Genomic DNA, 25,871 nt, shown 5'->3' with positions numbered 1-25,871 from the left:
AGGTAAAGGCAGGGGGATTTCTACATATTGCGCCTAGGAAATGTATATTCTCCGTCTGCTTAGCTAACTTTTGTTTCAACCCTGACTTTGTATAAAAAATGTGACTGATACAACTCTGATGTACCCATTGATGGATTTATTAGTTCATTGATTAATGACACTTGCTTAGCCAACACTGCCAAAGAGGAAATGGCCAGAACCCACCTATGCAAGACCTTATATTTGAGATGTAGATCTCCCTTCCCCCAACACTGACATTATCTCTGTCTAAACACTGGTCCTGTCAATGACCCACATGCAAAGGTAACACAGGAAGCTGTGTCACAACAGCTGTGTAAGTGTGAACAGACTGCACTTCCTGTGATTGTCTTCAGTGAATGGGGGGTTTCAAGCAGAAAGCAGTCATCCCATATAGAACTGGACTACTGTTCAGAAAAGTAGTAAAGGTGATTACCATCACAATCAGACTTATCAAAAGATAATATAAAAAAAGACAACTACAGCCAAATGTCAGATTATTATTTTTTAAACAATTGGGTGTGATTGGTAAAATAGCGTAACTGTTAAAGGGAAGTGACAGCACACTCTCTGCAGTGTATTCAGGGAGACAACATGGCAACGTGTCGCCTCCCGCAGAGGTTCTGCAGGTGTCTCATCAACACCACAGGACTAGTGCTACTTTCTGTACCTGAGCCAGGAGACTGACAAGTGTGTAGAAAGTTCACTGACTGAAGTGTGACTGGTTGTGTATGTGAGGCAGAGGTAATGTATGTGTAAGAGAAAGATATCTCAAGCTCTTTCCCAGGCAACCGTTCCAATCATTAAACCACAACACAGAGAACCACTAAAAGACTGTACACCTGCACAACATTACCATGTCCTTGCAAGACTAAATATTCTGGAGCAATATAATACCTGAGATTCAGGTATTCTGCGTGAGCAACCGACAAGAGGAAACACACACACCCACATGCAGTAATTTATTAATATTGAGGGCCTTCACCCTATCAGACAGAGGCACAGTGAAATTGATATAACAGGAGAGCTTGATAATTCTTCTTTTGCGTGACAGTTAAGAATGGGCACAGTCTTTCTTCATACAAAACATCACAAATCTGAGGTGACCTCAAGTCAGTTGGAGTGATTAGTGAGCAAGGAAGAGGGAGGATGGAGATAAATGTGGCATACAGAATGAAGGTCTTACCTGTGCTGCCTAATGTTTTGTAAAACCGGTACTCCAAATGCAGCTGTGGTGCCCTTGACTTTATTGGTTCCTGGAGGGGGAATACAGAAGGAAACACTTCAGTTGAAGGGAGTCTTCTCATACACTACACGCCAAGAATAAGAAGTACACCTAAATAGGTACATTATTCAAATTAATTGTTCTTCAACAAACTATTTTCAAATTCAGGATTACAAATACATTTTTTAAATAAAATAATATGTAAATAGGCTGTTCACTCAAAGTATGTTTTTAAGAGCTGCTCATTGGGTCACTCCACAAATAATACAGAAATAAGAACACATACTTACCAATTTTATTGCAACATACTCATTGGTGTAGAGGTTTTTACCTAGGGGGGGGGGGGAAAGATTATTGCAAAACAGATGTGAGGTCGCACCATAGAAATAGAATGAATAGAACGGGCTTGGATGCTCTATCCCTGTTAATTTGACTGGCAAACTCATGGGTACAGTCACATTGACTTCCTGGTATTGAAATGCAATCATTTCTATCAACTGATACGCCGAGTCGATATTCACCTCATAAGGAGCATCACCCCTCTACCACGCCCACAAAATCGGGGAAAATAAACACTTTGCCCATTGCAAAAGAGACAACTTTGTCGGCGTGTACTTCTTGTAATGTCAGTTGAGTTGACTCAACAAATCACAGCACGGATTGAAGGGTACACTTCCTGCTTTTACGTCCTGGCATGGGTACACTCAAAATGTCTACCAGTACACCCATTATGCCATCATTGACTTGAATGGGGACACCCGTTATATTCATTATACTTCTATGGTGGCACATCCAGTGCAGCCACCAAGGAACCATCTTAACTCCCACAGCTCTAAGACACATGCTTCACAAATAACAGCGATGACTGAACAAACAGTGACTGGAATGTCAGAGGCGTGTAAATTTGATAAATGCGGAGGTTCCCATTGGACAGTTGAGGTGAGGAGGACAACCAGGAGCATCTAATGCACCATTAGGCATTTGAATAAGCCCATTGTGCAATACCATGAACTCTATCATGCGTATTCTATTAGGTGCACGTCTTGCACAAAACTACCAACTTCAGATGATTTAATAAAACCAGTAACTTTGGGCCTCCATTTTACTCCAATTACCTGTCTCTTTGTGGGGAATTGGAGTGACTGTAGACCTTGCTGACTAAGTCATATCGCATTACAAAAGGTGTCATCTTGGAGAGAGAAGTGAAATGCGTTTGCGGAGCAAGCTGAGAATGAAAGAGCTAATGCCAACAGTGCGACACCAGCTGGGAAAGTGAGAACACGGCTTGTGTTTTGATGTAATGATCCTGCGCATAGCAGTGCAATGATACTTTATATAAATGTGGGGGAATTACGTAGGGCAGTGGGAGAATATGTTTCATTGTAGAATTCAAATACTTAGCGTAGCACATCACTTCAGTTTGTGTGTTTTGAAATAGACCAAGTGTGTTTTGAAATAGACCAAACGTGTTTTGAGATGCCAGGCTTAAAGGAAAGATTCACCCATGTTGAATGTTATATCAGACTTTGCCATCTCTGAACAATGTTATATCGATTCCTGGAGTCATTTCATGTTAATCTGAGCTCTTGCTGTTCACGAAGGCAGAAATACACCCTTTGCAACGTATGATCCAAAAGGTGAAATACCAGCTACATTTCTGCCTGCTTGTAAGTGCTATATATTGAAAGCTTGACTGCTGACCAGCCAACATTTTTGGGACTGTATTTATAGCAGACTATAATGAAGAAAAAATTAAATAAAAGATACTCTGAGATGATTATTCCTTTAAATTTCAAAGGGTACAAGGTTTAGTGTCCACGTGGAGGCTTCTTCCCTGGTTAACACCGGCTCCAAAAGACACCTTGTGATATTTGCTATTTTACAATCCTCCACGTTCAATGTTGAAATGCCAACGATTTGAGGTGAGGTTTCCTGATTAACAAAGTCAAATTTGATGAATTCTAGTCAGAAGAGAAGAATACAGGTCTGAATAACAACTCCCTCCCAAGACAGTTACTATTCACATCTGCTTTTTAAGATGTCTTGCCCCTGTAGGCTTATCTCTTCTCTACTTCAATCTAGCAACAGCAGTCCAGCATTCTAAATGTCAGGGCAATTTAGGCCATTCTTAAATTCCTCATAAGTGAGCAGAGGAGCCTATGGAACCCAGCCACACTCAGGCTGAGTGACAACGCCACAGGAAAACTATAGGCCTCAGAGAACCTCTGACTGCTCAGCAGCACAGTTCATGCGTGGAGCATACCAGAGAACAGGCCACTCTCTCACCCACCCCCTCCTGGACTAATATCCACGTGGGAGGCAGCAGAGTAGAAGGGAGGAGAATCTCAGTCTCTCAACCAGTTTCAGAACAAACAGTAAAGCCTTTCTGGCTATAGCTCTTCATTTCATGGCTTCATGCTCCTCACTGTTCTGCTTGGAGAATATGTTCATTAGACAATCCAGATATCTTAGTCAGTCACAGGCTACAGGTGATGTGAAATAGGTCCAATGAGCTTAACGTATAAGCAAAAAACGGTTAAATTAAATAAAAAAATATAAAAGATAGGTCTGCTATACCCAAATGAACAACTCTTCTCTCTCTTCTCTAAAAGAACAGCCTCCTCCTATTTACCATGCAGGTACTGTATGTCCCTTTGCTGACTGGGTTAAAAAGGAAAGCTTATTATGAATTCTATTAGATTCTTTCAGCATACATGAAACAAGGCAACATTAACGGCATATTTGTGGAGAAAGAAGCAGAGGGGTCTTCTTATGTGCAGGCACACACATGCATAAACTCAGGTATGGTCACAGTTTGGGGAATATTCAGAAGTGGAAAATTTCCATGGGAATTAACTGGAATATGGGAATATATGCAAAGTAATATTAATACCATTTAAAAATGTAGATATTTTTTTGCATTTGATATATTTACCATATCATAAGGAGACAGAAACATAAACCTTTTACCTTATCATAAGTAGACATAATTGCAAATGATTAAATCCTTCCAAAAGAAACAAAACAAATTATTTAGTTATGAATTGAACTTTAATTCAATTACTTCACATGGGATGACTTCACTGAACAACAAAAGGGAATATTGAAGGATCCCTAATGATCCATTGCATCTCCTAAAAACATTTTCAACATATATAGTCTAGAAACTAAAGCTTTGGTTTTCTTCCTCTCAGGCTTCCATGTCTTCTCCCTGGACCCCCTCAATGTCCACCTCTTGAACATCACACTCGGAGGCCTCATCTTCGCTGTCACTTTCCAACCTTGTTGAGGATGGCTCATTGTCAGGCTCAAAAAGCCTCAAATTTGACCGGATGGCCACCAATTTTTCAACCCTTGTATTGGTCAGCCTGTTGCATGCTTTGGTGTGTGTGTTCCAAAACAAGGACCAGTTGCGCTCTGAGGCGACTGATGTTGGTGGGATTTGGTGGACGATGGAGGCAACAGGGGAAAGAGCCTCAAATCCACAAAGTCCCTTCCACTAGGTGGCTGATGAGATACGTTGGCTCGACTGTCATATTGCATCTCCACCCCAAAGCTCTTGCTTGGAAGTGTTCTTCACCAGACTGCCAAGAACCTTGCCAACGTACAGGCCAAGGTGGCAAGACACGGTAGTGATGACACCATGAGCCTGGTTGATCTCTGCACCAGACAGGATGCTCTTGCCAGCATACATGGGGTCCAACATGTACGCTGTGGCGTGTATCTTCACACTTTTTGATGTATTTCAGTACTGCAGTTTCCTCTGCTTAGAGCAACAGTGAAGTGGGCAGGGCAGAACAGACTTCTTCTCTTACATCTGCAAGCGGAGTCTGAACATCAGACAGGATGTCATCGTCTCCCTCAATCCGTGCAATGGCTACTGCTATAGGTTTCAGGAGTTTCAGGCTGCTTACCACTCTCACAAAATACATCATCCAGGATGATCCTCTTGATGGGGCTGTCCATGTCGGCAGACTGTGATATGGCCATATCTTGGAGAGACTGCTTCCTCTCCAGGAGACTGTCAAACATGATGACAACACCACCCCAACGGGTGTTGCTGGGCAGCTTCAAAGTCGTGCTCTTATTCTTCTCACTTTGCTTGGTCAGGTAGATTGCTGCTATAACTTGATGACCCTTCACATACCTAACCATCTCATTGGCTCTCTTGTAGAGTGTATCCATTTGTTTTCAGTGCCATGATGTCCTTGAGGAGCAGATTCAATGCATGAGCAGCACAGCCAATGGGTGTGATGTGAGGGTAGGACTCCTCCACTTTAGACCAAGCAGCCTTCATGTTCGCAGCAGTGTCTGTCACCAGCGCAAATACCTTCTGTGGTCCAAGGTCATTGATGACTGCCTTCAACTCATCTGCAATGTAGAGACCGGTGTGGCTGTTGTCCCTTGCGTCTGTGCTCTTGTAGAATACTGGTTGAGGGGTGGAGATGTAGTTAATTATTCCTTGCCCACAAACATTCAACCACCCATCAGAGATTGCAATACAGTCTGCTTTCTCTATGATTTGCTTGACCTTCACTTGCACTCTGTTGAACTCTGCATCCAGCAAATGAGTAGATAAAGCATGTCTGGTTAGAGGGATGTATGCTGGGCAAAGAACATTCAGAAATCTCTTCCAATACATATTGCCTGTGACCATCAGAGGTGAAACAGTTGCATACACAGCTTGAGCAAGACATTCATCAGCATCTCTGACTATGTTCCTCCATTGAATTAAAAAAAACTTCAGATTCCAGGAGGACCATGAGCTGTTGCTATCGATAAGGTGTCTGATACATAATTTTCACCTCGAATAGAAGTAGAGGGACTTTTGTCAGAGGTTCATTGTTGTGAGCGCTGAGGGAACTTTATGCACTTGGCCAGATGATTCTGCATCTTTTCTGCTTTCTTCACATATGATTTGGCACAATATTTGCAAATGTACACAGCTTTCCCTTCTACATTAGATGCAGTGAAATGTCTCCACACATCAGATAGTGCCAGTGGCATTTTCCTGTAAAGATTAGAAAAATAGTTAAAAAATATATATACACAATTCCATGGACAGATAAATAGTTAAGCAGTTAGATTAAACAACTCCTTTGTAAGATAAATGTATTAAAATAAAACATGTATGGAAACAGGTGAATTAACACTCAGTTAGCAGGCTCAAGCAAGCTAATTTACCCACATGGTAGCAAAAACTAACTAGCAGAAATTGTTAACAAGTTAAAAATTATTTAAACACTTTGCTGTAGGCTACTATTTAACAGTTTAAAAAAAAAACACACAAAAATGTCATGTAAAATATATTCACCCCAGCCAGTATTGTAATCAAAACTTACCAGAAAGCATGTAGTCCTTGGCTCAGACAGTGTAGTAGTGTGGGCTCAATAGCATCTCATTAGTGTTCAAGATCTTGAGAATCAGCTGTACATGTGATGGATGAGTGCACTGCACATGTGATGAAGAATGCACAGTGCATGCAGAGGGTTGCAATTCCATTGAATTTGGAATAGTTTAACCAAAATATGCCACAAGACCTAGAATTGCTTTATGTGTATCCTATAAAAAAAGTTCACTGTTGTAAGCAAACTTTTTGATGAATTTAAGCAAAATTCCCAAGATTCCCATGCTTAACTTCAGACAGAGAATTTCAGGAAATTTACCGGGAAGTTTCCGACCTTAAAGGCTTAAAAATGTACCCGAGTTTAAGGACACCTCAGGTTGCGAGTTGTCAGATGTGATAATGAGTTGTAGTGGAGGTGCAGGGGTATAGACATTCAGCTCTCAAAGTGAAGTAATTATCCATAACGAAAATGAAATGCATCTTATTTGCCGCCAATGTAATCTGTGTCTCAATTCCAGTGTCCACAGCCTTTGCAGAGTAGCTGGGGCCTGACCTCATCATGAATCAGTGATTGCATCCAACTTTAATCGTTGTGTTGAGATATTATGATAGCGAGGGTGAGAAGAGGGCACTGACTGTCATTAGGAATTCATCAATGAAGATTATTTTACAAGAGCCCAAAAATTGTAAAATCAATCTTCATACATACACCAAAAAAAGTTCCAAATGTATTCTTGAAAGGGTGGCGAGTTCTTACCTAGCTTCAGCTCTCCAAAGTTACCACAGCCAATCTTCTTGCCCACACGGAAGTTGGGCCCAACCATGAGCACTCCGGAGGAGCCTGATCCAGAGGGGCGCGAGTGCCCGCTGCGCCCCTGACCCGCCTTGCTGCTGCGCGCCGGTCGCTCACCCTCTTTTTCCCGTGGGTGCTCCATGGCTCAAAATGCCCCCCAGAGGACACGAGGCACAGGGAGATGGTGCGCTCCCTGTCAGGGGCTGCTCCTCAGCTGGGCAAAGGGGCCGGGGCACCGGGCTCTGCCTCTGCCCAGCCCCGTCACTGCGACCTCGACATTGGGGTGGGGGAGCGAGAGCTTTCACAGGTATCCTGTAAACAAGGGAAAAGGAAATGTCAGAAATTGACCAATTTAAGTGTCCTGCTGAGATAAACTATGGAGTGACTAGGTACTGAGAAACCATGACAACCCCACCACACAAGGACCTGCAGGATAAAAACTCTACAAAAAAAAGTGTAGTCCTAAATTGATACTGTCAGGATAACTGAAAATGGCTAAAATTGTGATGAGGGAGCTTAGGGCTGGGCGATATCAAATTAATTCAAATGTATGTTTTTGCGTGATATTCCAAGAATCAAGGTTTTGTTATTTTTTGTTTTTATGTCCACTTGTTCTCATGTTGTATTTTTGGTCTAGTCTCCGTCGCTCCTCTGTGCACCTTCCGCATTTACACCAGAGATCTGGATATAATGACGAGATGTAAAGTACCATTCAAAAGTTGTACATTTATTTTTTTACATTGCAGAATAATAGTGAAGACATCAAAACTATGAAATAACACACATGGAATCATGTAGTAACCAAAACAAGTGTTAAATCAAAATCTAAATATATTTGAGATTCTTCAAAGTAGCCACCCTTTGCTTTGATGACAGCTTTGCACACTCTTGGCATTCTCTCAAATCAGCTTCACCTGGAATGCTTTTCCAATAGTCTTGAAGGAGATTCCACATGTGCTGAGCACTTGTTGCCTTCTTTTCCTTCACTCCGCGGTCCAAGTCATCCAAAACCATCTCAATTGGGTGGAGGTTGGGTGATTGTGGCGGCCAGGTCATCTAATGCAGCACTCCAATCTCCTTCTTGATCAAATAGCCCTTATATAGCCTGGAGGTGTGCTGGGTCATTGTCCTGTTGATAAACAAATGATATTGGGACTAAGTGCAAACCAGATGGGATGGCATATCGCTGCAGAATACTGTGGTAGCCATGTTGGTTAAGTGTGCCTTGAATTCTAAATAAATCCCTGACCGTGTCACCAGCAAAGCTCCCCCACACCACCTCCTCCATGTTTCACGGTGGGAACCACACATGCGGAGATCATCCGTTCACCTACTCTGCGACAGACCAAAATGACAGATTTCCACCAATCTAATGTTCATTGCTTGTGTTTCTTGGCGCAAGCAAGTCTCTTCTTATTGGTGTCCTTTAGTAGTGGTTTCTTTGCAGAAATTCAACCATGAAGGCCTGATTCATGCAGTCTCCTCAGAACAGTTGATGTTGTGTCCATTACATTACTTTGAACTTATCCTCTGCAGAAGAGGTAACTCTGGGTCTTCTATTCCTGTGGCGGTTCTCATGAGCCAATTTTATCATAGCGCTTGATGGTTTTTGTGATTGCACTTGAAGAAACGTTCAAAGTTGTTGAAAGTTTCTGGATTAACTGACCTTTTTGAAGTATTGATGGACTGTCGTTTCCCTTTGCTTATTTGAGCTGTTCTTTCCATAATATGGATGGTCTTTTACCAAAGAAGATCTTCTGTATACCCCCCTACCTTGTCATAACACAACTGATTGGCTCAAACACATTAACAAGGAAAGAAATTCCACAACTTTACTTTAAACAAGGCACACCTGTTAATTGAAATGCATTCCAGGTTATTCCATTCCAAGCTGGTTGAGAGAATGCCAAGAGTGTGAAAAGCTGTCATTAAGGCAAAGGGTGGCTATTTGAAGAACCTCAAATAGATTTTGATTTAACACTTTTTTGGTTACCACATGATTTCATGTGTGTTATTTTTATGTTTTCACTATTATTCTACAATGTAGAAAAGAGTCCAAACTTTTGACTGGTACTGTAGATATATTTTTTTACACACTTGAAGTACAAAAAAAAAAATGTTTGTGATGAAATCATAAGGAAGGCTTACTATTAACAATAAGGACCAAAATGGGCCATACAGCCTGAGATTTCCAACGGTGTGACAGGAAGATGGTGTCACAGCAGAGGAAACAGCGGTCACACCAGGGGACATAACCTATTAATAAACATTTCTAAATATTTCATTATAATCAAATAACACTTATTTGCATTAGACCTATTTGTATCCTGCTGCAATTTTGATGCTTTTAAATGATTCTGAGTGCAATATTTATGTATTCATTCTCCCATGCCTGGTTTCTCACTCTCTGCAACCTCTGCGTCTGTCTCTGCCCTCCGGGGAGGGTCTAGTTTCTTTACCTGGTCCTAGTGATCGTGCAGGCAGACATTGGGGAATGGCTGTGGTGCTCCCATTCCTGGTTCTCACTCCCTGCATTAGAACATCCATCCCATTGGTCCCTTTATGTCTGTCCTACCAGTTTCTCTTTTCCTGACCGATTGGCATACGTGATGCATCCTGGGAGCCCCCATCAGCCGTGCCTCTTTTTGGAAACTGTTCCCGCCCTGCTCTACCTGGTTGATCCTGCCATATTCTTGTCCCAAAGATTAAGCCAAGTCTAAATACACACGGCCGGTACAGTGAAACTTTGCATGGCTCATTAAATCAGTTAAGGTTTCATTCATTCGTACCAATGTTACTTGGATAACTGTGGCAATTGTAGCGCTAAATATGCCAACAAGTGCTGGCCCAAAACCGATACGGGGACCCTTCGTGGCACTGGCGTCTCATTCGAATGTCTGCCCTATCAACTTTCAATGGTACTTTGTGCCTACCATGGTGACGACTGGTAACGGAAAATCAGGGTTCGACTCAGTAAAGGGAGCCTGAGAAACGGCTAGCACAAGGAAGGAAGCAGGCACGGAAATGAGCCACTCCCAGTTCGGGGAAGTAGTGACAAAAAATAATACATGACCCTTTGGAGTATCTGTATTTGTAATGAGTACACTTCAAATGAGGATCCATTACTGATGTTTAGAACTGATGTTTAGAAGCATTTTTACAGTGGTCAAAAACTTCTGAAAGTGTCATTATGTTTTAACTGTACAATTTGGACTGCCTGTTGTGTATTGTCCATCGGTGTGACAATGTCCTATGGGGTGACGCCAATAAATGAAAAAAAAAAAAGTGTCATCTTAGACCAAATGTAAAAGACATTGTCAAGCATGAGGCAGGTAACATTATAATAATACACAAGTAAGATAAAAGCAATTATCCAAGATCAGTGAAATTACTGTGAATCTTACCCAACATTTTTGTAAAGCTTTACACTCGGTTATCATCATTATACAAGAAAATTGTGTTTATTTAATTTGAAGTGCCAGAATATGATTACTGATTTAAAGACAGAAGTAACTAATGAGTAAAATAATTATTATTTTGGAAACAAACTATTATATTAAAATTAATTGTAATGTCACCCCAGAGGAAAAATTCAAGGCACTAATACAGGTCCACTAAACCGGATATAAACTCAGAATTGAAAAAGGCTATATAACAGAGTTATACAAACTTTTGTTTTGGCCATATGGGAACTACCTGTGTACAGTTTCAAACTGTACTTTGGCTCACATTGAATACATTTCTATTCATTATGCTGTGAACATTAGCCTTAGCATTCAAATGTAGATATTGCTCCTTGACATCAAGCTACAACTAGAAACCAGGAACTGTGTTTTAAATATATCCACGAGTGACCTTGTTTGTCTGTAGAGGCAAAGTTACAGGACCTTTGCTCTAACGTGGAGGGTATAACTGCCATGAGCATAGTCACTAATATTATTCAAATGTAATATATATTTTTAAATATAGTTTGGACTATTTGTAACTTTTATGTAGGCTACCTACCCAGTGAGGGTTTAGGCTATTAACTACAGCCATTACATGGAGTTTACAAAACAATTAAGGACATCTGCTCGACATGACAGATTGACTAGGTGAATCCAGAAGAAAGCTATGCTCCCTTACTGATGCCGACTGTTAAATCCACTTCAAATCAATGTAGATGAAGGGGAGGAGACGGGTTAAATAAGGATTTTTAAGCCTTGAGAAGTGGATTGTGTATGTGTGCCATTCAGAGGGTGAATGGGCAAGACAAAAGATTTAAGGGCCTTTGAACCAGGTGTGGTAGTAGGTGCCAGGCACACCGGTTTGTGTCAGGAACTGCAACGCTGCTGGGTTCTTCACGCACAACAGTTGCAAGAATGGTTCAAAACCATCCATCCAACTTGACAACTGTGGGAAACATTGAGGTCAACATGGGCCAGCATCCCTGTGGAATGCTTTCGACACCCTGTAGAGTCCACGCCCCAATGAATTGAGGCTGTTCTGAGGGCAAAAAGGGGTGCAACACAATATTAGTAAGGTGTTTTTAAATGTTTGGTATACTCAGTGATTTGTCTACATACCAAGTGCATACACTTCCCCCCATACATTAATGAATTAGCCTACACCCACATAATTGTTTTTGAATAAACCAAGCCTCAGTAAATCATGATGGTTTATGTTACCGTTGCCAGTACTAGACCTAAATGAAACATTGCAGGACAGGTCTCACCAACCTGCAGAGAAAAGTAGGCATTTGGTTAATAATTAATGGAAAAAAGTCAACGTCTTCAGATCCCCTTTCATTTCCCACAATTGTCTGCTCCATTTCCCTCTGACAATGACAGGAGAGGGCCTTGGTGCTGGAGTATGGCGTTCAGTCACTGTTCTCCACAATGTGGGTTGGTTATCGCTCTCAGTGACTGGGATCGCACAAATTAGGCCGGCTTCCTATGAGATATTTCCTGCGCCTGGATCAAAGAGTTTCTATCCGCAGAGGAAAAGTGATAGATGGAAAAAGTCGCTCTGAGATGACCACCAGAAGACAAAGATAGCTTTCTGTGCTTCCTGCACCCTAGATGCAAGACGTTCAAACCTTTGTTTCACTGAGGCCATAACAGTTTGTTACAAAGCTTGGAAGCCCTCATCTAAAAGTAAAACGATACTCATGCTCGGTTCGCATTCGACAGCCCAGCAAGGCATTTTTCCTCCATTGTCTATGAAAAGCATTAATGGAAAGGGGTTAGACAGCCACGTCAAATCAAACTAGCGCAAATAACCCTTGATGTGCAATATCCAATCAGACCTGGGGTCAGAGCTTTGACATAATAAACACAAAAGGTACTCAGCATAGAGGGGCTTCTTGAATAATTTAAACCCGTAAAAGGTTGAGTTGGGATTCACCAGTCAAGTGGGGGGAGGGGAGGAGAATACAAACCGTTAAACACATGAGTTGAACAAGTGGCCATTATATCAGCTCCCCTTCCAGTTTACTACACTTGAGACCATTCACACTTCAACAAATAGCTTACTGGTAATGTGGAGGAAAGCTTTGGTAAAAAAGCAGTTCCAGCAACAGTCTAATACTGGAGGAGATTACAGAGTTTGACTAGCCAATTTCTTTAAGGGTTGTTTTCAGAGCGGTCATGTGCACTAATTCAAGACATTCTACAACTTCATTACAGGTTCTTACTATTGCCATTGTTTTCAGTTCTTTGGAGTAACAGAGCTGTGAATTGGAGATGGAGGGGATTTTACACCACAATCCAGTTAGAGCCCAGTGAAAAGAGGTAGATGTTTTCTTAAGGTAGGACAATAAAAGTAGAGGAGGTGTTTTAAATGCCATTGTGAGAAAAAAGGCTGTTTTTTCAATATAGAGAATGTGTGTGTGTGTGTGACTCGCCTGTGGTAGCAAAGTCACTGATTCACACCATCCTCTCTCTACCGGCTGTTATGCAAATTCCAGCTCTGTGCACGTCACACACGTCATGGCTAAGCCTACAATAGTGTGTGGAAAGTCAGGGATTAAATTGCTCAATGTGACACAGTGTATGCGTGTTTTTCTAATGCATTCTCTGCCTGAATAAATGTGTATTATTTTTCATCTAGCTGTGCTAAAACAAATTGTAAAGTCACAGTCATGGAGTGAAGTAGTTATGCAAACATGTTACAATGGACAATGCAAGCTAAGAAAAATGAACAAATAAAATATACAATACAATTCATTCGTAACTAACAGAATGAAGGGTTGTTACATTTGGGCCTTCCCGGGCCTCCTTGTACTAAATTCAAACTTAAAATGATAAAACCAGAAAGTATGTAGAAAAGAATGGACAGTTGTGGAATAAAATATCTCAAATAAAATAGCATGGGGGCCCCACAGAGTTTGTTAAAATGTTTAAGTCAATCAGACCACATTAGAAAACCACACAAGACATGGCAAAAAAATTGTAGAATTGCAGGAAATGAGCTTTAAAATGTATTTTTCATCTCAGCCGCATGACAAAATGTGTAGAAATGCAGGTAACTAGCTATAAAACTGGATTTAAAAAACAACAAATTAATAAAACTCAATCCATGGAAAAATGTATAGAATTTAAAAAAAAAGTAACATTTTTTTGTCTCTGCGGCCAAGAGGACGGTTTCAAAAGATTTGATCTCCAGTGTTCTGGAACACAACAATTTTTTGTTTTTTGTACTTTTGCCACTTTTTCCTCCCAAATTTCGTGATATCCAAATTGATAATTATAGTTTTGTCATGTCGCTGCAACTCCCCTACGGATTCGGTAGAGGTGAAAGTTGAGAGCCTTGTGTCCCCCGAAACACGACCCTGCCAAGCCGCACTGTTCACTTAACCCGGAAGACAGCCACACCAACGTGTCAGAGGAAACACCGTCCAGCTGGCGACCGAAGACCGCTTACAGGCGCCCGGCCCATAACCCGGACGACGCAGGGCCAATTGTGCACCGCCTCATGGGTCTCCCAGTCACGGCCGGCTGTGACACAGCCTGGAATCAAACCCAGGTCTGTAGTGACGCCTCAAGCACTGCAAAGCAGTGCCTTAAACCGCTGCGTCACTCGGGAGGCTTCAGAACCATTATTTTAAAAGCATGGGAACCGGTTAATGTTATTTTACGTCACATGCATTTTACTCAGTCCAACAAAAAAGCGAAATCCAAGTGCCTATACAAAGCACTCACTGTCACTCAAAAACATCCCCTTCCAGTGCCTGCCTGCCAGCTAGTTAAGGATACTATAGCGATCACATTTCACAGTGGATTTTATTAACCTCTCTGGGATATGTGGGACGCTGGTGTCCCAACTGGCCAACATCCAGTGAAAATGCAGAGCGCAAAATTCAAATAAATTACTATAAAAATTAAACTTTGATGAAATCACACATGCAATACACCAAATTAAAGCTACACGTGTTGTGAATCCAGCCAACGTCTCAGATTTCAAAAAGGCTTTACGGCGAAAGCAAACCAACACAGACCATCATATTTCAACCTTCCAGGCGCAACACAAAATGCAGAAATCAAGATATTTTATGCCTTAACTTTGACGAGCTTCTTCTGTTGGCACTCCAATATGTCCCATAAACATCACAAATGGTCCTTTTGTTCGATTAATTCCGTCAATATATATCCAAAATATCTATTTGGCGCGTTTGATCCAGAAAAACACTGGTTCCAACTCTCGCAACATGACTACAAAAGTTACCTGTAAACTTTGTCCAAACATCTCAAACTACTTTCTAATACAACTGTAGGTATTTTTTTACATAAATAATCAATCAACTTTAAGAGGGGATATACTGTGTTAAATACCGGAAGAAAACAATGTGTAGCTAGCTTTCAGGTCACGCGCCTCTAACAAAGATTACACTTCCCTCTAGCCTCGTTCTGAACAGTGCTACTTCTTCATTTCTCAAAGGAAAAACCTCAACCAATTTCTAAAGACTTGACATCCAGTGGAAGAGATAGGAACTGCAAGAAAGTCGCTTAGAAATCTGGATTCCCAATGAAACCCCATTGAAAAGAGAGCGACTTCAAATGGTTTGTCCTCGGGGTTTCGCCTGCCAAATAAGTTCTGTTATATTCACAGACATGATTCAAACAGTTGTAGAAACTTCAGTGTTTTCTATCCAAATACTAATAATATGCATATCTTAGCTTCTGGGCCTGAGAAGCAGGCAGTTTTTGAATTCACCTAAGTTTGTTAGCTACATCTGTCTGGTCCAGGGTGTTGAGCTAGCCCTGGCATCGGGCCAACTCTCAGACGTTCAAAGTTCCTCCATAGCTGGGTACAGTGAGCTCTGAAAGTATTGGGACAGTGACACATTTGTTGTCGTTTTGGCACTGTACTCCAGCACTTGGATTTGAAATTATACAATGACTAGGAGGTAAGTGCAGACCATAAGCTTTATTTTGAGGGTATTTTCATCCATATTGGGTGAACAATTTAAAAATGTCACAACTTCTTGTACATAGTCCTCCCCACATTTTAGGAGTCCAATAGTATTGGGACGAATTCACTTATACAGTGCATTCGGAAAGTATTCAGACCCCTTCACCTTCTCCACAAATCTTAGTTTCATCAGACCAGAGGATCTTGTTTCTCATGGTCTAAGAGTCCTTTAGGTGCCTTTTGGCAAACTCCAAGTGGGCTGTCATGTGCATTTTACTGAGGAGTGGCTTCCATCTGGCCACTACCATAAAGGCCTGATTTGTGGAGTGCTGCAGAGATGCGAGAACCTTCCAGAAGGACAACCATCTCTACAGAGGAACTCTGTCAGGGTGACCATCGGGTTCTTGGTCACCTTTTGGTCTCATTTTGTCCGGGCGGCCAGCACTAGGCAGAGTCTTGGTGGTTCCAAACTTATTCCATTTACGAATGATGGAGGCCACTGTGTTCTTGGGGATCTTCGATGCTGCAGACATTGTTTTGGTACCCTTCCCCAGATCTATGTCTCGACACAATCCTGTCTCGGAGCTCTACGGACAATTCCTTTCAACCTCATGGCTTGGTTTTTGCTCTGCCATGCACGGTCAACTGTGGGACCTCATAGACAGGTGTGTGCCTTTCCAAATCATGTCCAATCAAGTTAATTTACCACCTGTGGGCACCAATCAAGTTGTAGAAACATCAAGGATGATCAATGGAAACAGGATGCACCTGAGCTCAATTTTGAGTCTCATAGCAAAGGGTCTGAATACTTATGTAAATATGGTATTTTTGCTTGTCTATTATGGGGTAGTGTGTAGATTGGCAGGGGAAAACAAATGTACCTAATCCATTTTAGAAAAAGTGTGTAACGTAACAAAATGTGGAAAAGGGAAGGGGTCTTAACACTTTCCGAATGCACTGTATCAACAAAAAAAGGAGGTTAACGTATGTTTTACTCAGTGGATTGCCACATCCCTAAAATGGCCATGAGAGGTTTGTATTTATTAAGGATCCCCATTAGCTGCTGCCAAGGCAGCTAATGAGGATCCTTAAAATATATGACATGACGTGCCCTCAGGCCACTGCTCTACTACCACATATCTACAATTAGGGCTGGGCGATATGGCCAAAATATAATATCCTGATAACGATACATATCACAATATAGCACATTTTCTGTAAATTCAATGAATAAATAGTTTATATAAAATGACCACATGTAAAGGCCTATTGCTTATTACATTTTGAATTAAAGTCAACAAATAATATTTTATTATTTCTCCTTTTATTTAGAACCTTTGTGCAAATTTTCAATTAAGCAAGTAACAATATTAAATATGAATGTATAAAATCTAAAAAAAGGTAAATAGAAAACACTTCAACTATAGTAACAAACAAAATAAATGTTGGGCCTAAAAATGTTGGGGCTTACATGTTATTTTGGCAATAATACGTGACACATCAATTTGCATTTGGTACCTTGGGTCGAGCGTTAGCAACAACTCACGAAACCCCCGTTTCTCGACCGTGTAAATTAGGGCCATGTCTTTGCAGATGTAAGTTGTAACGGCAGCTGTTATCTCCTTCCATTTTTGTAATTCTTTGCCATATGGTGTGCTGTGGGGAAAAGCCTCATGCAACGTCTGAGTCGGGGGGGGGGTTTGTTTTGAGCACTCAACTGTACTTTTTTGGGTCTCATCTGTAGAGTCTCTCCGTACTGTTTCACATGACTCTTGCGTAGGTGGTAAAAGAGGTTAGTGGTGTTTGAGCTTGTTGTCGGGACCGGCCAGCGGCATATTTTGCATATGACGATTTTCTGGTCCGTGTCAGACTTTTCATACCCAAACCTCGTCCATGCGACCGAAGTAACCCCCCTTTTCGGTACTAGTTTCGTGTCTCCATGCCACGTTCACTCTCCTCCATGTTTGTTTGTGTTGCAAATTTCCTTCCACAAGAACACAAAGCGTTTTCCAATTAACAAAAAATATTGCTGTAAAGAGTGCGATTTGCAACCAAGAAATAAACAAAAGACCATAATATGAAACGATATAAAAACGTTTATCGTCACGAGATACATCGTCATTATGCCCAGCCCTATCTACAATACAAAATTCATGTGTACGTGTGTGTAGAGTGCGTGTTAGCATATGTATGAGTGTGCCTGTGTGTGTGTGTCTCTTCACAGTCCCAGCTGTTCCATAAAGGTGATTCTACAGCTTGTGTCAGTTACCCGAGTTCCATGTAGCCATGGGTCTATGTAGTACTGTGTGCCTCCCATAGCCTGTTCTGGACTTGGGGGTTGTGAAGAGACCTCTGGTGGCAAGTCTGCATGGGTGTCCGAGCTGTGTGCTAGTAGTTTAAAAACAGAAAGCTAGGTGGTTTCAGCATGCCAATACTTCTTACAAAAGCAAGTAATGATGAAGTTAATCTCTCCTCTAGTTTGAGCCATGACAGATTGACATGTATATAAATGTTAGCCCTCTATGTACATTTAACGGCCAGCCGTGAAGAGGTGACTCCGGGATGCTGGCCTTCTAGGCAGAGTTGCAAAGAAAAAGCCATATCTCTGTCCAGTGTGTGTTATTTTGCCCATCTTAATCTTTTCTTTTTATTGGCCAGTCTGAGATATGGCTTTTTCTTTGCAACTCTGCCTAGAAGGCCAGCATCCCGGAGTCACCTCTTCACTGTTGACATTGAGACGGGTGTGTGTTCTATTTAATGAAGCTGCCAGTTGAGGACTTGTGAGGCGTATCTACAGTATCCAACTCCATCCTGTCAAAAAAGGATAGGCCTGTGGCTGAATCTAGGTGATGATCCCTGCACTAGAGGGGTAATGGTGAACACCCAATTTCTGTGATTCCTATGTTGACACATTTATGAAATTGCTTATTCAAGTTACCAGTGTGGTAGTACTCGAAGTAGAGGAGAGTAGAGGAGAGGCACAGGAGAAAACCAGTCGAGTCCGGTCTCGAGACCACGTTTTAAGTGTCTCGAATACATTTGTACTCGGTCTTGACTCTGTCTCAGACAGTGAAGACTCGTAATTTCTTCCCGAGACCAGCGGAGTTTAAACATAAAAATAACGTATCAGCTTCCATTCGGTAAGCGCATAAAACCAGTTCACCAGGCCAAATGTGTGTGTGTACACACACACACACACACACACGTGTGTTCCTTTCTTATAACATTAATATCTATTATAGACGTGTTTACTCAGTGGTGAACCTATTGCACCTGCCATTTCCAGCTACAATAGTAATTTACAACATTAACCATGTCTACACTGTATTTCTGAGGATGGAGCTGATTTCCTAGTGTTTACAATCTTATGTGCCAAAATAATTGCTCAGAGAACTTGGGGGCCTAAATGAAAAATTGTAAGCTTAGATTGAAGATATGGCAAATAGGAGCGGCAATATCGTCCGCTATCTACCCTCAGTAATTTTCCATCCAAGTTGTCAGACCACGGTGGCTTGTCATTGTTGACAATTTTTTCACCTCTTCCACACTCACTTTACAGAAGTCAAATTTACAATGCTTGTCATCTATAAATTTGATCAGTTATACTTAGATGTGTAGCCTCAGTATTAGTTGCTGGCATGTCATGCCTAAATTTGCTAAATTTGCCAATTAAAAACAGAGGGGTGCTGTTTCACTCACACAGATGCCTTCTTTGGTGAGATAAATTTGCATGAGGCTGAATGTAACAAACGACGAAAGAGAAAAGCAACGTTCTTTTTTTTAATTGCTAAATTTGAGGAAGCCTGGCTTCCCTTGGCATCCATGAATACACACCACCGCAAAACATGTTTTATTATCAACTGAAAAAATATGTTTCTCCTGTCTTGAATGAAACATTTCTAGTGTTATGAAACCCTATCCTATCTGTCCAGTAGCGGAACAAGATTGCATGAAGTTCACATAAGACGCAATGAGATGCATCATGATAGAAAACAGGGCATAAATTGATCATCACTAGTTACCACAGCCACAAAGTCATAAACCCTTTTCGTCAATTTCTTTAAAAAAAATGTCATTAACCCTATACGCACTGATAACCTTAAAGCAAAAACACAAAAGCCATTGACTTTTTGGCTGTGGTAACTAGTGGAAACCACAAATTCCATCGCTAAATCTAGAAATCAGCCGTGGTTGGTTGGCTAACATAGGTAAAACTAGATACACTAGCTACTTTAGAAAGGACTGGATTAGCTAGCAGTTGGAATGACAAATCTAGCTAGATGAAAAACTCAACCCAGTAGGGTTCTCACCCACTCTGCCCAGAGTGGGTGAAAACAACACAAGACATAGTATCAATAACATGATGAAACAAGCCGATTGAGCCACATATAATCCCCACATGAAGTTTCTTGTCATTCTTGCTAGCAATCTGCCATCAAAAATCACAGGCTGACTTCTGCCCCATTGCAGCGCACACTTCGTTTGTGACATTGTCAGCCAACCCATCTATCGCGGCGCAGGCTTTTTGTAACAACTTGAGGATTTTACATTTTGTGGTCCTCGCAAAAAGCTAAATGATAAGGCTTTAAAAATAAAAAGCTTGGTATATGCTCAGTATTCCATTGATATTTCACAGAGATACACTTGTTTTTGTGAGGAATCTTATAATTAAAAAAAAAAAAAAACATGAATTTCTAATCAATGCGAAAAAATGGTATACTTAAGCAATAAGGCGTGGTCTAATGCCACTATATACCACGGCTAAGGGCTGTTCTTAGCCGTTAGCCGTGGTATATATTGGCCATATATCACAAACCCCCAAGGTGCCTTATTGCTATTATAAACTGGTTACCAACGTAATTAGAGCAGTAAAAAATGGCTGTCAGCCGATCTGCATTCAGGGCTCGGCCCACCCAGTTTATTATAACACAACACACACATATATACATAAACACACACATATACACTCAGCAAAAAAAGAAACGTCCTCATTGTTAATTAACAGTTTATTTTCAAACTTAACATGAGTAAATATTTGTATGAACATAACAAGATTCAACAACTGAGACAAACTGAACAAGTTCAACAGACATGTGACTAACAGAAATGGAAAAATGTGTCCCTTAACAAAGGGAGGGTCAAAATCACACACACACACACACGACTCAAATGATATCCATCTTACCTGGCTCTATATTGTTTTATGTCCTGCAGATTCGATAAGAAAGATTACGAGTTCAACTGGAAAGTGAGCATGCATGTCGGGTAACCAGTAGCCTTGATTCTGGCACAGAATTGAGCATAGTTGACACGATGAGAGAAATTAGGTTTGGACTACTACTTGCAAATGTGCAATCATTGGACAATATTCGACAAATATTAAAACTAGAGGAAGTACAATCACGAATATCCTACCAACAGGATATTACAGTTTTTGATGTCCCATGTTTCACGGAATTGTGGCTGAATGACGACATGGATATTCAGCTAGCGGGATATACGCTGCACCGGCAAGATAGAACAGCACACTTCGGTCAGACGAGGGGGGATCTGTACAGATCTGTAAACGCTGGTGCACAAAATCTAAGGAAGTCTCTAGATTTTGCTCGCCTGAAGTAGAGTATATTGTGATAATTTGCAGGCCACACTACTTGCCTAGAGAGTTCCGCTATACTTTTCGTGGCTGTTTATTTACCACCACAGACAGATGCTGGCACTAATACCGCACTCAGTCAGCTGAATAAGGAAATAAGCAAACAGGAAACCACTCCCCCAGAGGTGGTGCTCCTAGTGGCCAGAGACTTTAATGCAGGGAAACAAATCAGTTGTAACAAATATCAATCAACATGTTAAATGTGGCCAGATGACGCAGATGCTAAACTACAAGACTGTTTTGCTAGCACAGACTGGAACATGTTCCGGGATTCTTCCAATGGTATTGAGGAGTACACCACATCAGTCACTGGCTTTATTAATAAGTGCAGTGAGGACGTCGTCCCCACAGTGACTGTACGTACATACCCCAACCAGAAGCCATGGATTACAGACAACATTCGCACTAAGATAGAGGGTAGAGCTGCCACTTTCAAGGAGTGGGACTCTAACCCGGAAGCTTACAAGAAATCCTGCTATGCCCAGCGACGAACCATCAAACAGGCAAAGCGTAAATACAGGGCTAAGATTGAATCATACTACACCAGCTCTGACGCTCGTCTTATGTGGCTACAAAGGGAAACAGAGCCGCGAGCTGCCCAGTGACACGAGCTTACCAGATGAGCTAAATCACTTCTATGCTCGCTTCGAGGCAAACAACACTGAGGCATGCATGACAGCATCAGCTGTTCCGGGCGACTGTGTGATCACGCTTTCCGTAGCCGCTTTCCTTCTCCTATCAGTCTGTAATACCAACATGTTTCAAGCAGACCACCATAGTCCCTGTGCCAAAGAACAGAAAGGCAACGTGCCTAAATGACTACAGACCCTGACAGTTGTGAATTTGATGCAGCCGAAGAGCTACTGCCCCCTTACCCGGGAAAGCACTGAACAACAGACAGGGACATTGGACCATCGAAGAGGTACAAATATGATGAGAACTACAATTGATTTGGGGTTCACTTATATTGGGAGTAGTGCATTTCCTCAGTACTTTTGCACATATAACACACAGTGGCTATCTCACAACTCGATGAAACCTTCACTGTTGTGTAGACATTTAGAAACAAAAGATGCCAATTTGAAAAATAAACCACAGTCGTTTTTTGAGCGAGAATTAAGATGACTTTCGAGTAGTAAGACATGTATAAAAGCAACAGATAACATTAATAAGAAGGGGCTAGAAGCGTCTTATATGGTGAGCTACAGAGTGGCTAGGACAGGCAAGCCCCATACTATTGTGGAGAACTTATTTCTTCCTGCTGCCGCGGATATGGCTGGGACAATGCTGGAGGAAAAGGCCATAAAAACTATACAGACAATGTCTTCCTCAAACAACACTTTCACGACACATCAGTGACATGGCAGGAGATGTTTTGAAACAATTATTGCATCGCACCAAAGCCAGTGAATTCTATGCGTTACAGCTGGATGAGTCAACAGACATGGTATATGTCCATTACATTTACGGGAGGTCAATTAGGGAAGACATCTTCTGCAAACAAGGAGAGGATATTTTTAAGTACAGGACAGCTTTGTGACATCAAATGGACTTTGGTGGTCAAGATGCGTTGGTATCTGTACTGATGGCGCAAAAGCCATGACAGGGAGACATAGGGAAGTGGTAACGCGCGTGCAAGCAGCTCTCGACGCCACTTGGGTACACTGCAGCATCCACTGAGAGACTCTTGCTGCCAAAGGAATGCCTGACAGCTTGAAAGACGTTTTGGAAACTACAGTGAAAATAGTTCATTTGTTAAAGCAAGGCCCCTGAACTCCTGTGTATTTTCTGCACTATGCAAAGATATGGGCAGTGACCATGTAACGCTTTTACAACATACAGAAATGCGCTGAATATCAAGGGGCAAAGTACTGACACATTATTTTTTTAAAGTCATCTTTACTGACCATCATTTTCACTTGTCTGACCGCTTGCATGATGACGAGTTTCTCACACGACTAGCCTATCTGGGTGATGTTTTTTCTCAATTTAATCATTTGAATCTAGGATTACAGGGACTCAATGCAATTATATTCAATGTGCGGGACAAAATTGAGGCAATGATTAAGAAGTTGGAGCTCTACTCTACTCTGTCTGCATTAACAAGGACAACACAGGTCTTTCCATCATTGTATGATTTTGTGTGTGCAATTAACTCAAGCTTACAGACAATGTCAAATAGCGAAGCACCTGAGTGAGCTGGGTGCGCAATTACACAGGTACTTTCCTGAAATGGATGACACAAACAACTGGATTTGTTATCCCTTTCATGCCCTGCCCCCAGTCCACTACCAATATCTGAACAAGAGAGCTTCATCAAAATTGCAACAAGCAGTTTTGTGAAAATTGAATTTAATCAGAAACCACTGACAGATTTCTGGATTGGGCTGCGCTCACAGTATACGGCCTTGGGGAGGAGAAAGAAAGAAGAAAAAAAAGAAGAAAAAAAAGATTGCACTGTTAATACACTGATGCCCTTTGCAACCACGTACCTATGTGAGAGTGGCTTCTCGGCCCTCACAAGCATGAAAACTAAATACAGGCACTGACAGTGTGTAGAAAATGATTTAAAACAGACTATCTCCAATACAACCCAACAATGCAGAGTTATGTGCATCCTTTCAAGCACACCTTTCTCATTAACCTGTGGTGAGTTATTCACAATTTTCGATTAACAAATAAAGCTTGATATGTAAGATGGCAAAATAAAGAGCAAAATGATTGATTATTATTATTTGTGCCCTGGTCCTATAAGAGCTTTTTGTCACTTCACACGAGCCGGGATGTGACAAAAATCCACTCATTCTTATGTTTAATAAATGTATTATATAGTGTGTGTGGCAGGCTTCCAATGAGAGCAAAAAACTACTTTTGAGAGTGCGCTGACCCTGGTACGCAGCTGGAGGTTGAATGATTGAAGGGGTATGGGACAACAAAAAGTTTGGGAACCACTGTTTTAGAGGATTACCTACACAATTAACAATTGATTGTTGACCCATTGGTCAACAGATGCATTTTTGATTGACACCTCAATTAAACTAGTGTGACGTAACACACTTAATGTTTTGTGTAATCTGTGGTGAATGTATTGTAAATGTTTTTATAACTGTATAACTGCCTTAATTTTGGAAGAGTAGCCCTAATAGATACAAAACACAAACTCAGACACCTGGCTAGCTTGATTCTGACATGGGTTAGAGTAACGTGCCAGATTACTGGACATAGATAACCACTTGTGAAAAACGAGCGTCCCCGTGTCCTTCATTAGATAACCTAGCAATTTTAGTCATTATCCTCCTAGCTGGATCACCAGTTAACGTTCGCTAACTACAGTAGTTAACTATTGACGGAAACTCGCATTTGACAGACAACACTAACGTTAGTCAACCACTCACAATCCCATTACATACCATGTATAGTACTGTCTGCACCACAGACACAAACAAAACAGTGAATGCATTTCCTTGTGGTCCAACGCTCTCTAGCCTGGGTAGGTGGATCGTTAGCTAACTAACTACAGTAGCTGGCTAAAGGTAATTGTCCAGGCAACGTCTTCAATTCAGGCCAGCAAGTTGCTAGCTAGCTAGCTGCTTCTAGCTAAACCTAGCCTAGGCGGCGTTCAGAAAACGCAGATAAGCTAGTGTTAGCTGTTAGCCAATTTTAGCTTGTGGAAATGTTACTTACTTTCAATGTGGTCCTGGATGCATTTAGTCATTTATTTTCCGTGTAGCGATTACGCCAGAAACGAGGAAGCGACGTCAATTGGTGTTTTCAGTTAGCATCCCAGAGCCCTCTCCAGTTCGCCTCCACTGATATAAAAATCAAAGATGGTGCATAAACGAAGATAGCTCACTTCGGCTGTTTACCATTGAAAAAAGCGGTGAGTTCCGGTTTAACAGGGTGTCTCCCGTAGACGCCAATGCAATAGCAGAGGGGTCTTGTATACTTACGTTCATTTAAACGGAATAAAAAAATATGGAGTGTCTCGCTTCCTCTTCAGTCTCTGTAAAAATGGTCCCGGAAGTGTTGCTCCAACATCCTGCGAGAAAATCAGTTCCAAGTGTATCCTGCTAGAACATTGTCATCATGGAAATTACAGGTCAATGTGCTTTATGGGCGGCAGGTAGCCTTGCGGTTAGAGCATGGGCCGAAAGGTCGCTGGTTTGAATACAAGCTAACAAGGTGTAAAAATGTTTATTTTTTTATAAAACTGTCAATGTGCCCTTAAGGCACTTAACCCTAATTTGCTCCAGGGGCACTGTACTACAAGTGACCTTGCATATGATGTGTCACACTTGGCACTTCTCAACAATGAATTGGTTCCACCAACCTTTCCTGATACTGGTTGAAAATCTCATGGTATTGACCAAACATGTAAGCACTGGAGGTTCACCTTACTGTACAAAAGGTCAATAATTTAAACATGGGGCGGCAGGGTAGCCTA

General features: G+C 41.4%; 1 protein-coding gene across 11 annotated transcripts in view; it reads right to left on the bottom strand.

Annotated features, from left to right (window-relative positions):
* LOC112245112 (casein kinase I) overlaps positions 1 to 25,482 on the bottom strand; it is a 58,037-nt gene extending 32,555 nt beyond the window's left edge. For 4 of the 11 annotated variants that reach the window (XM_024413080.2, XM_024413087.2, XM_024413082.2 and 1 more), the window contains exons 1-4: positions 25,112 to 25,453; positions 7,348 to 7,695; positions 1,534 to 1,574; positions 1,205 to 1,274 (exon numbers count right to left, since the gene is read on the bottom strand). In XM_024413080.2, coding sequence (XP_024268848.1) covers positions 1,205 to 1,274; positions 1,534 to 1,574; positions 7,348 to 7,525 — 289 coding nt within the window. In that variant the 5' untranslated portion in view covers positions 7,526 to 7,695; positions 25,112 to 25,453. Of the gene's footprint in view, positions 1 to 1,204; positions 1,275 to 1,533; positions 1,575 to 7,347; positions 7,696 to 25,111 lie in introns of all 11 variants that reach the window. The other 7 variants (XM_024413085.2, XM_042323243.1, XM_042323240.1 and 4 more) reach the window with 4 other exon arrangements.
* Positions 25,483 to 25,871: the final 389 nt, after the last annotated feature.

This window comes from Oncorhynchus tshawytscha, linkage group LG06, assembly GCF_018296145.1.
Source record: "Oncorhynchus tshawytscha isolate Ot180627B linkage group LG06, Otsh_v2.0, whole genome shotgun sequence".
Lineage (NCBI taxonomy): Eukaryota > Metazoa > Chordata > Actinopteri > Salmoniformes > Salmonidae > Oncorhynchus > Oncorhynchus tshawytscha.
This window is presented reverse-complemented; position numbering and strand designations above follow the sequence as displayed.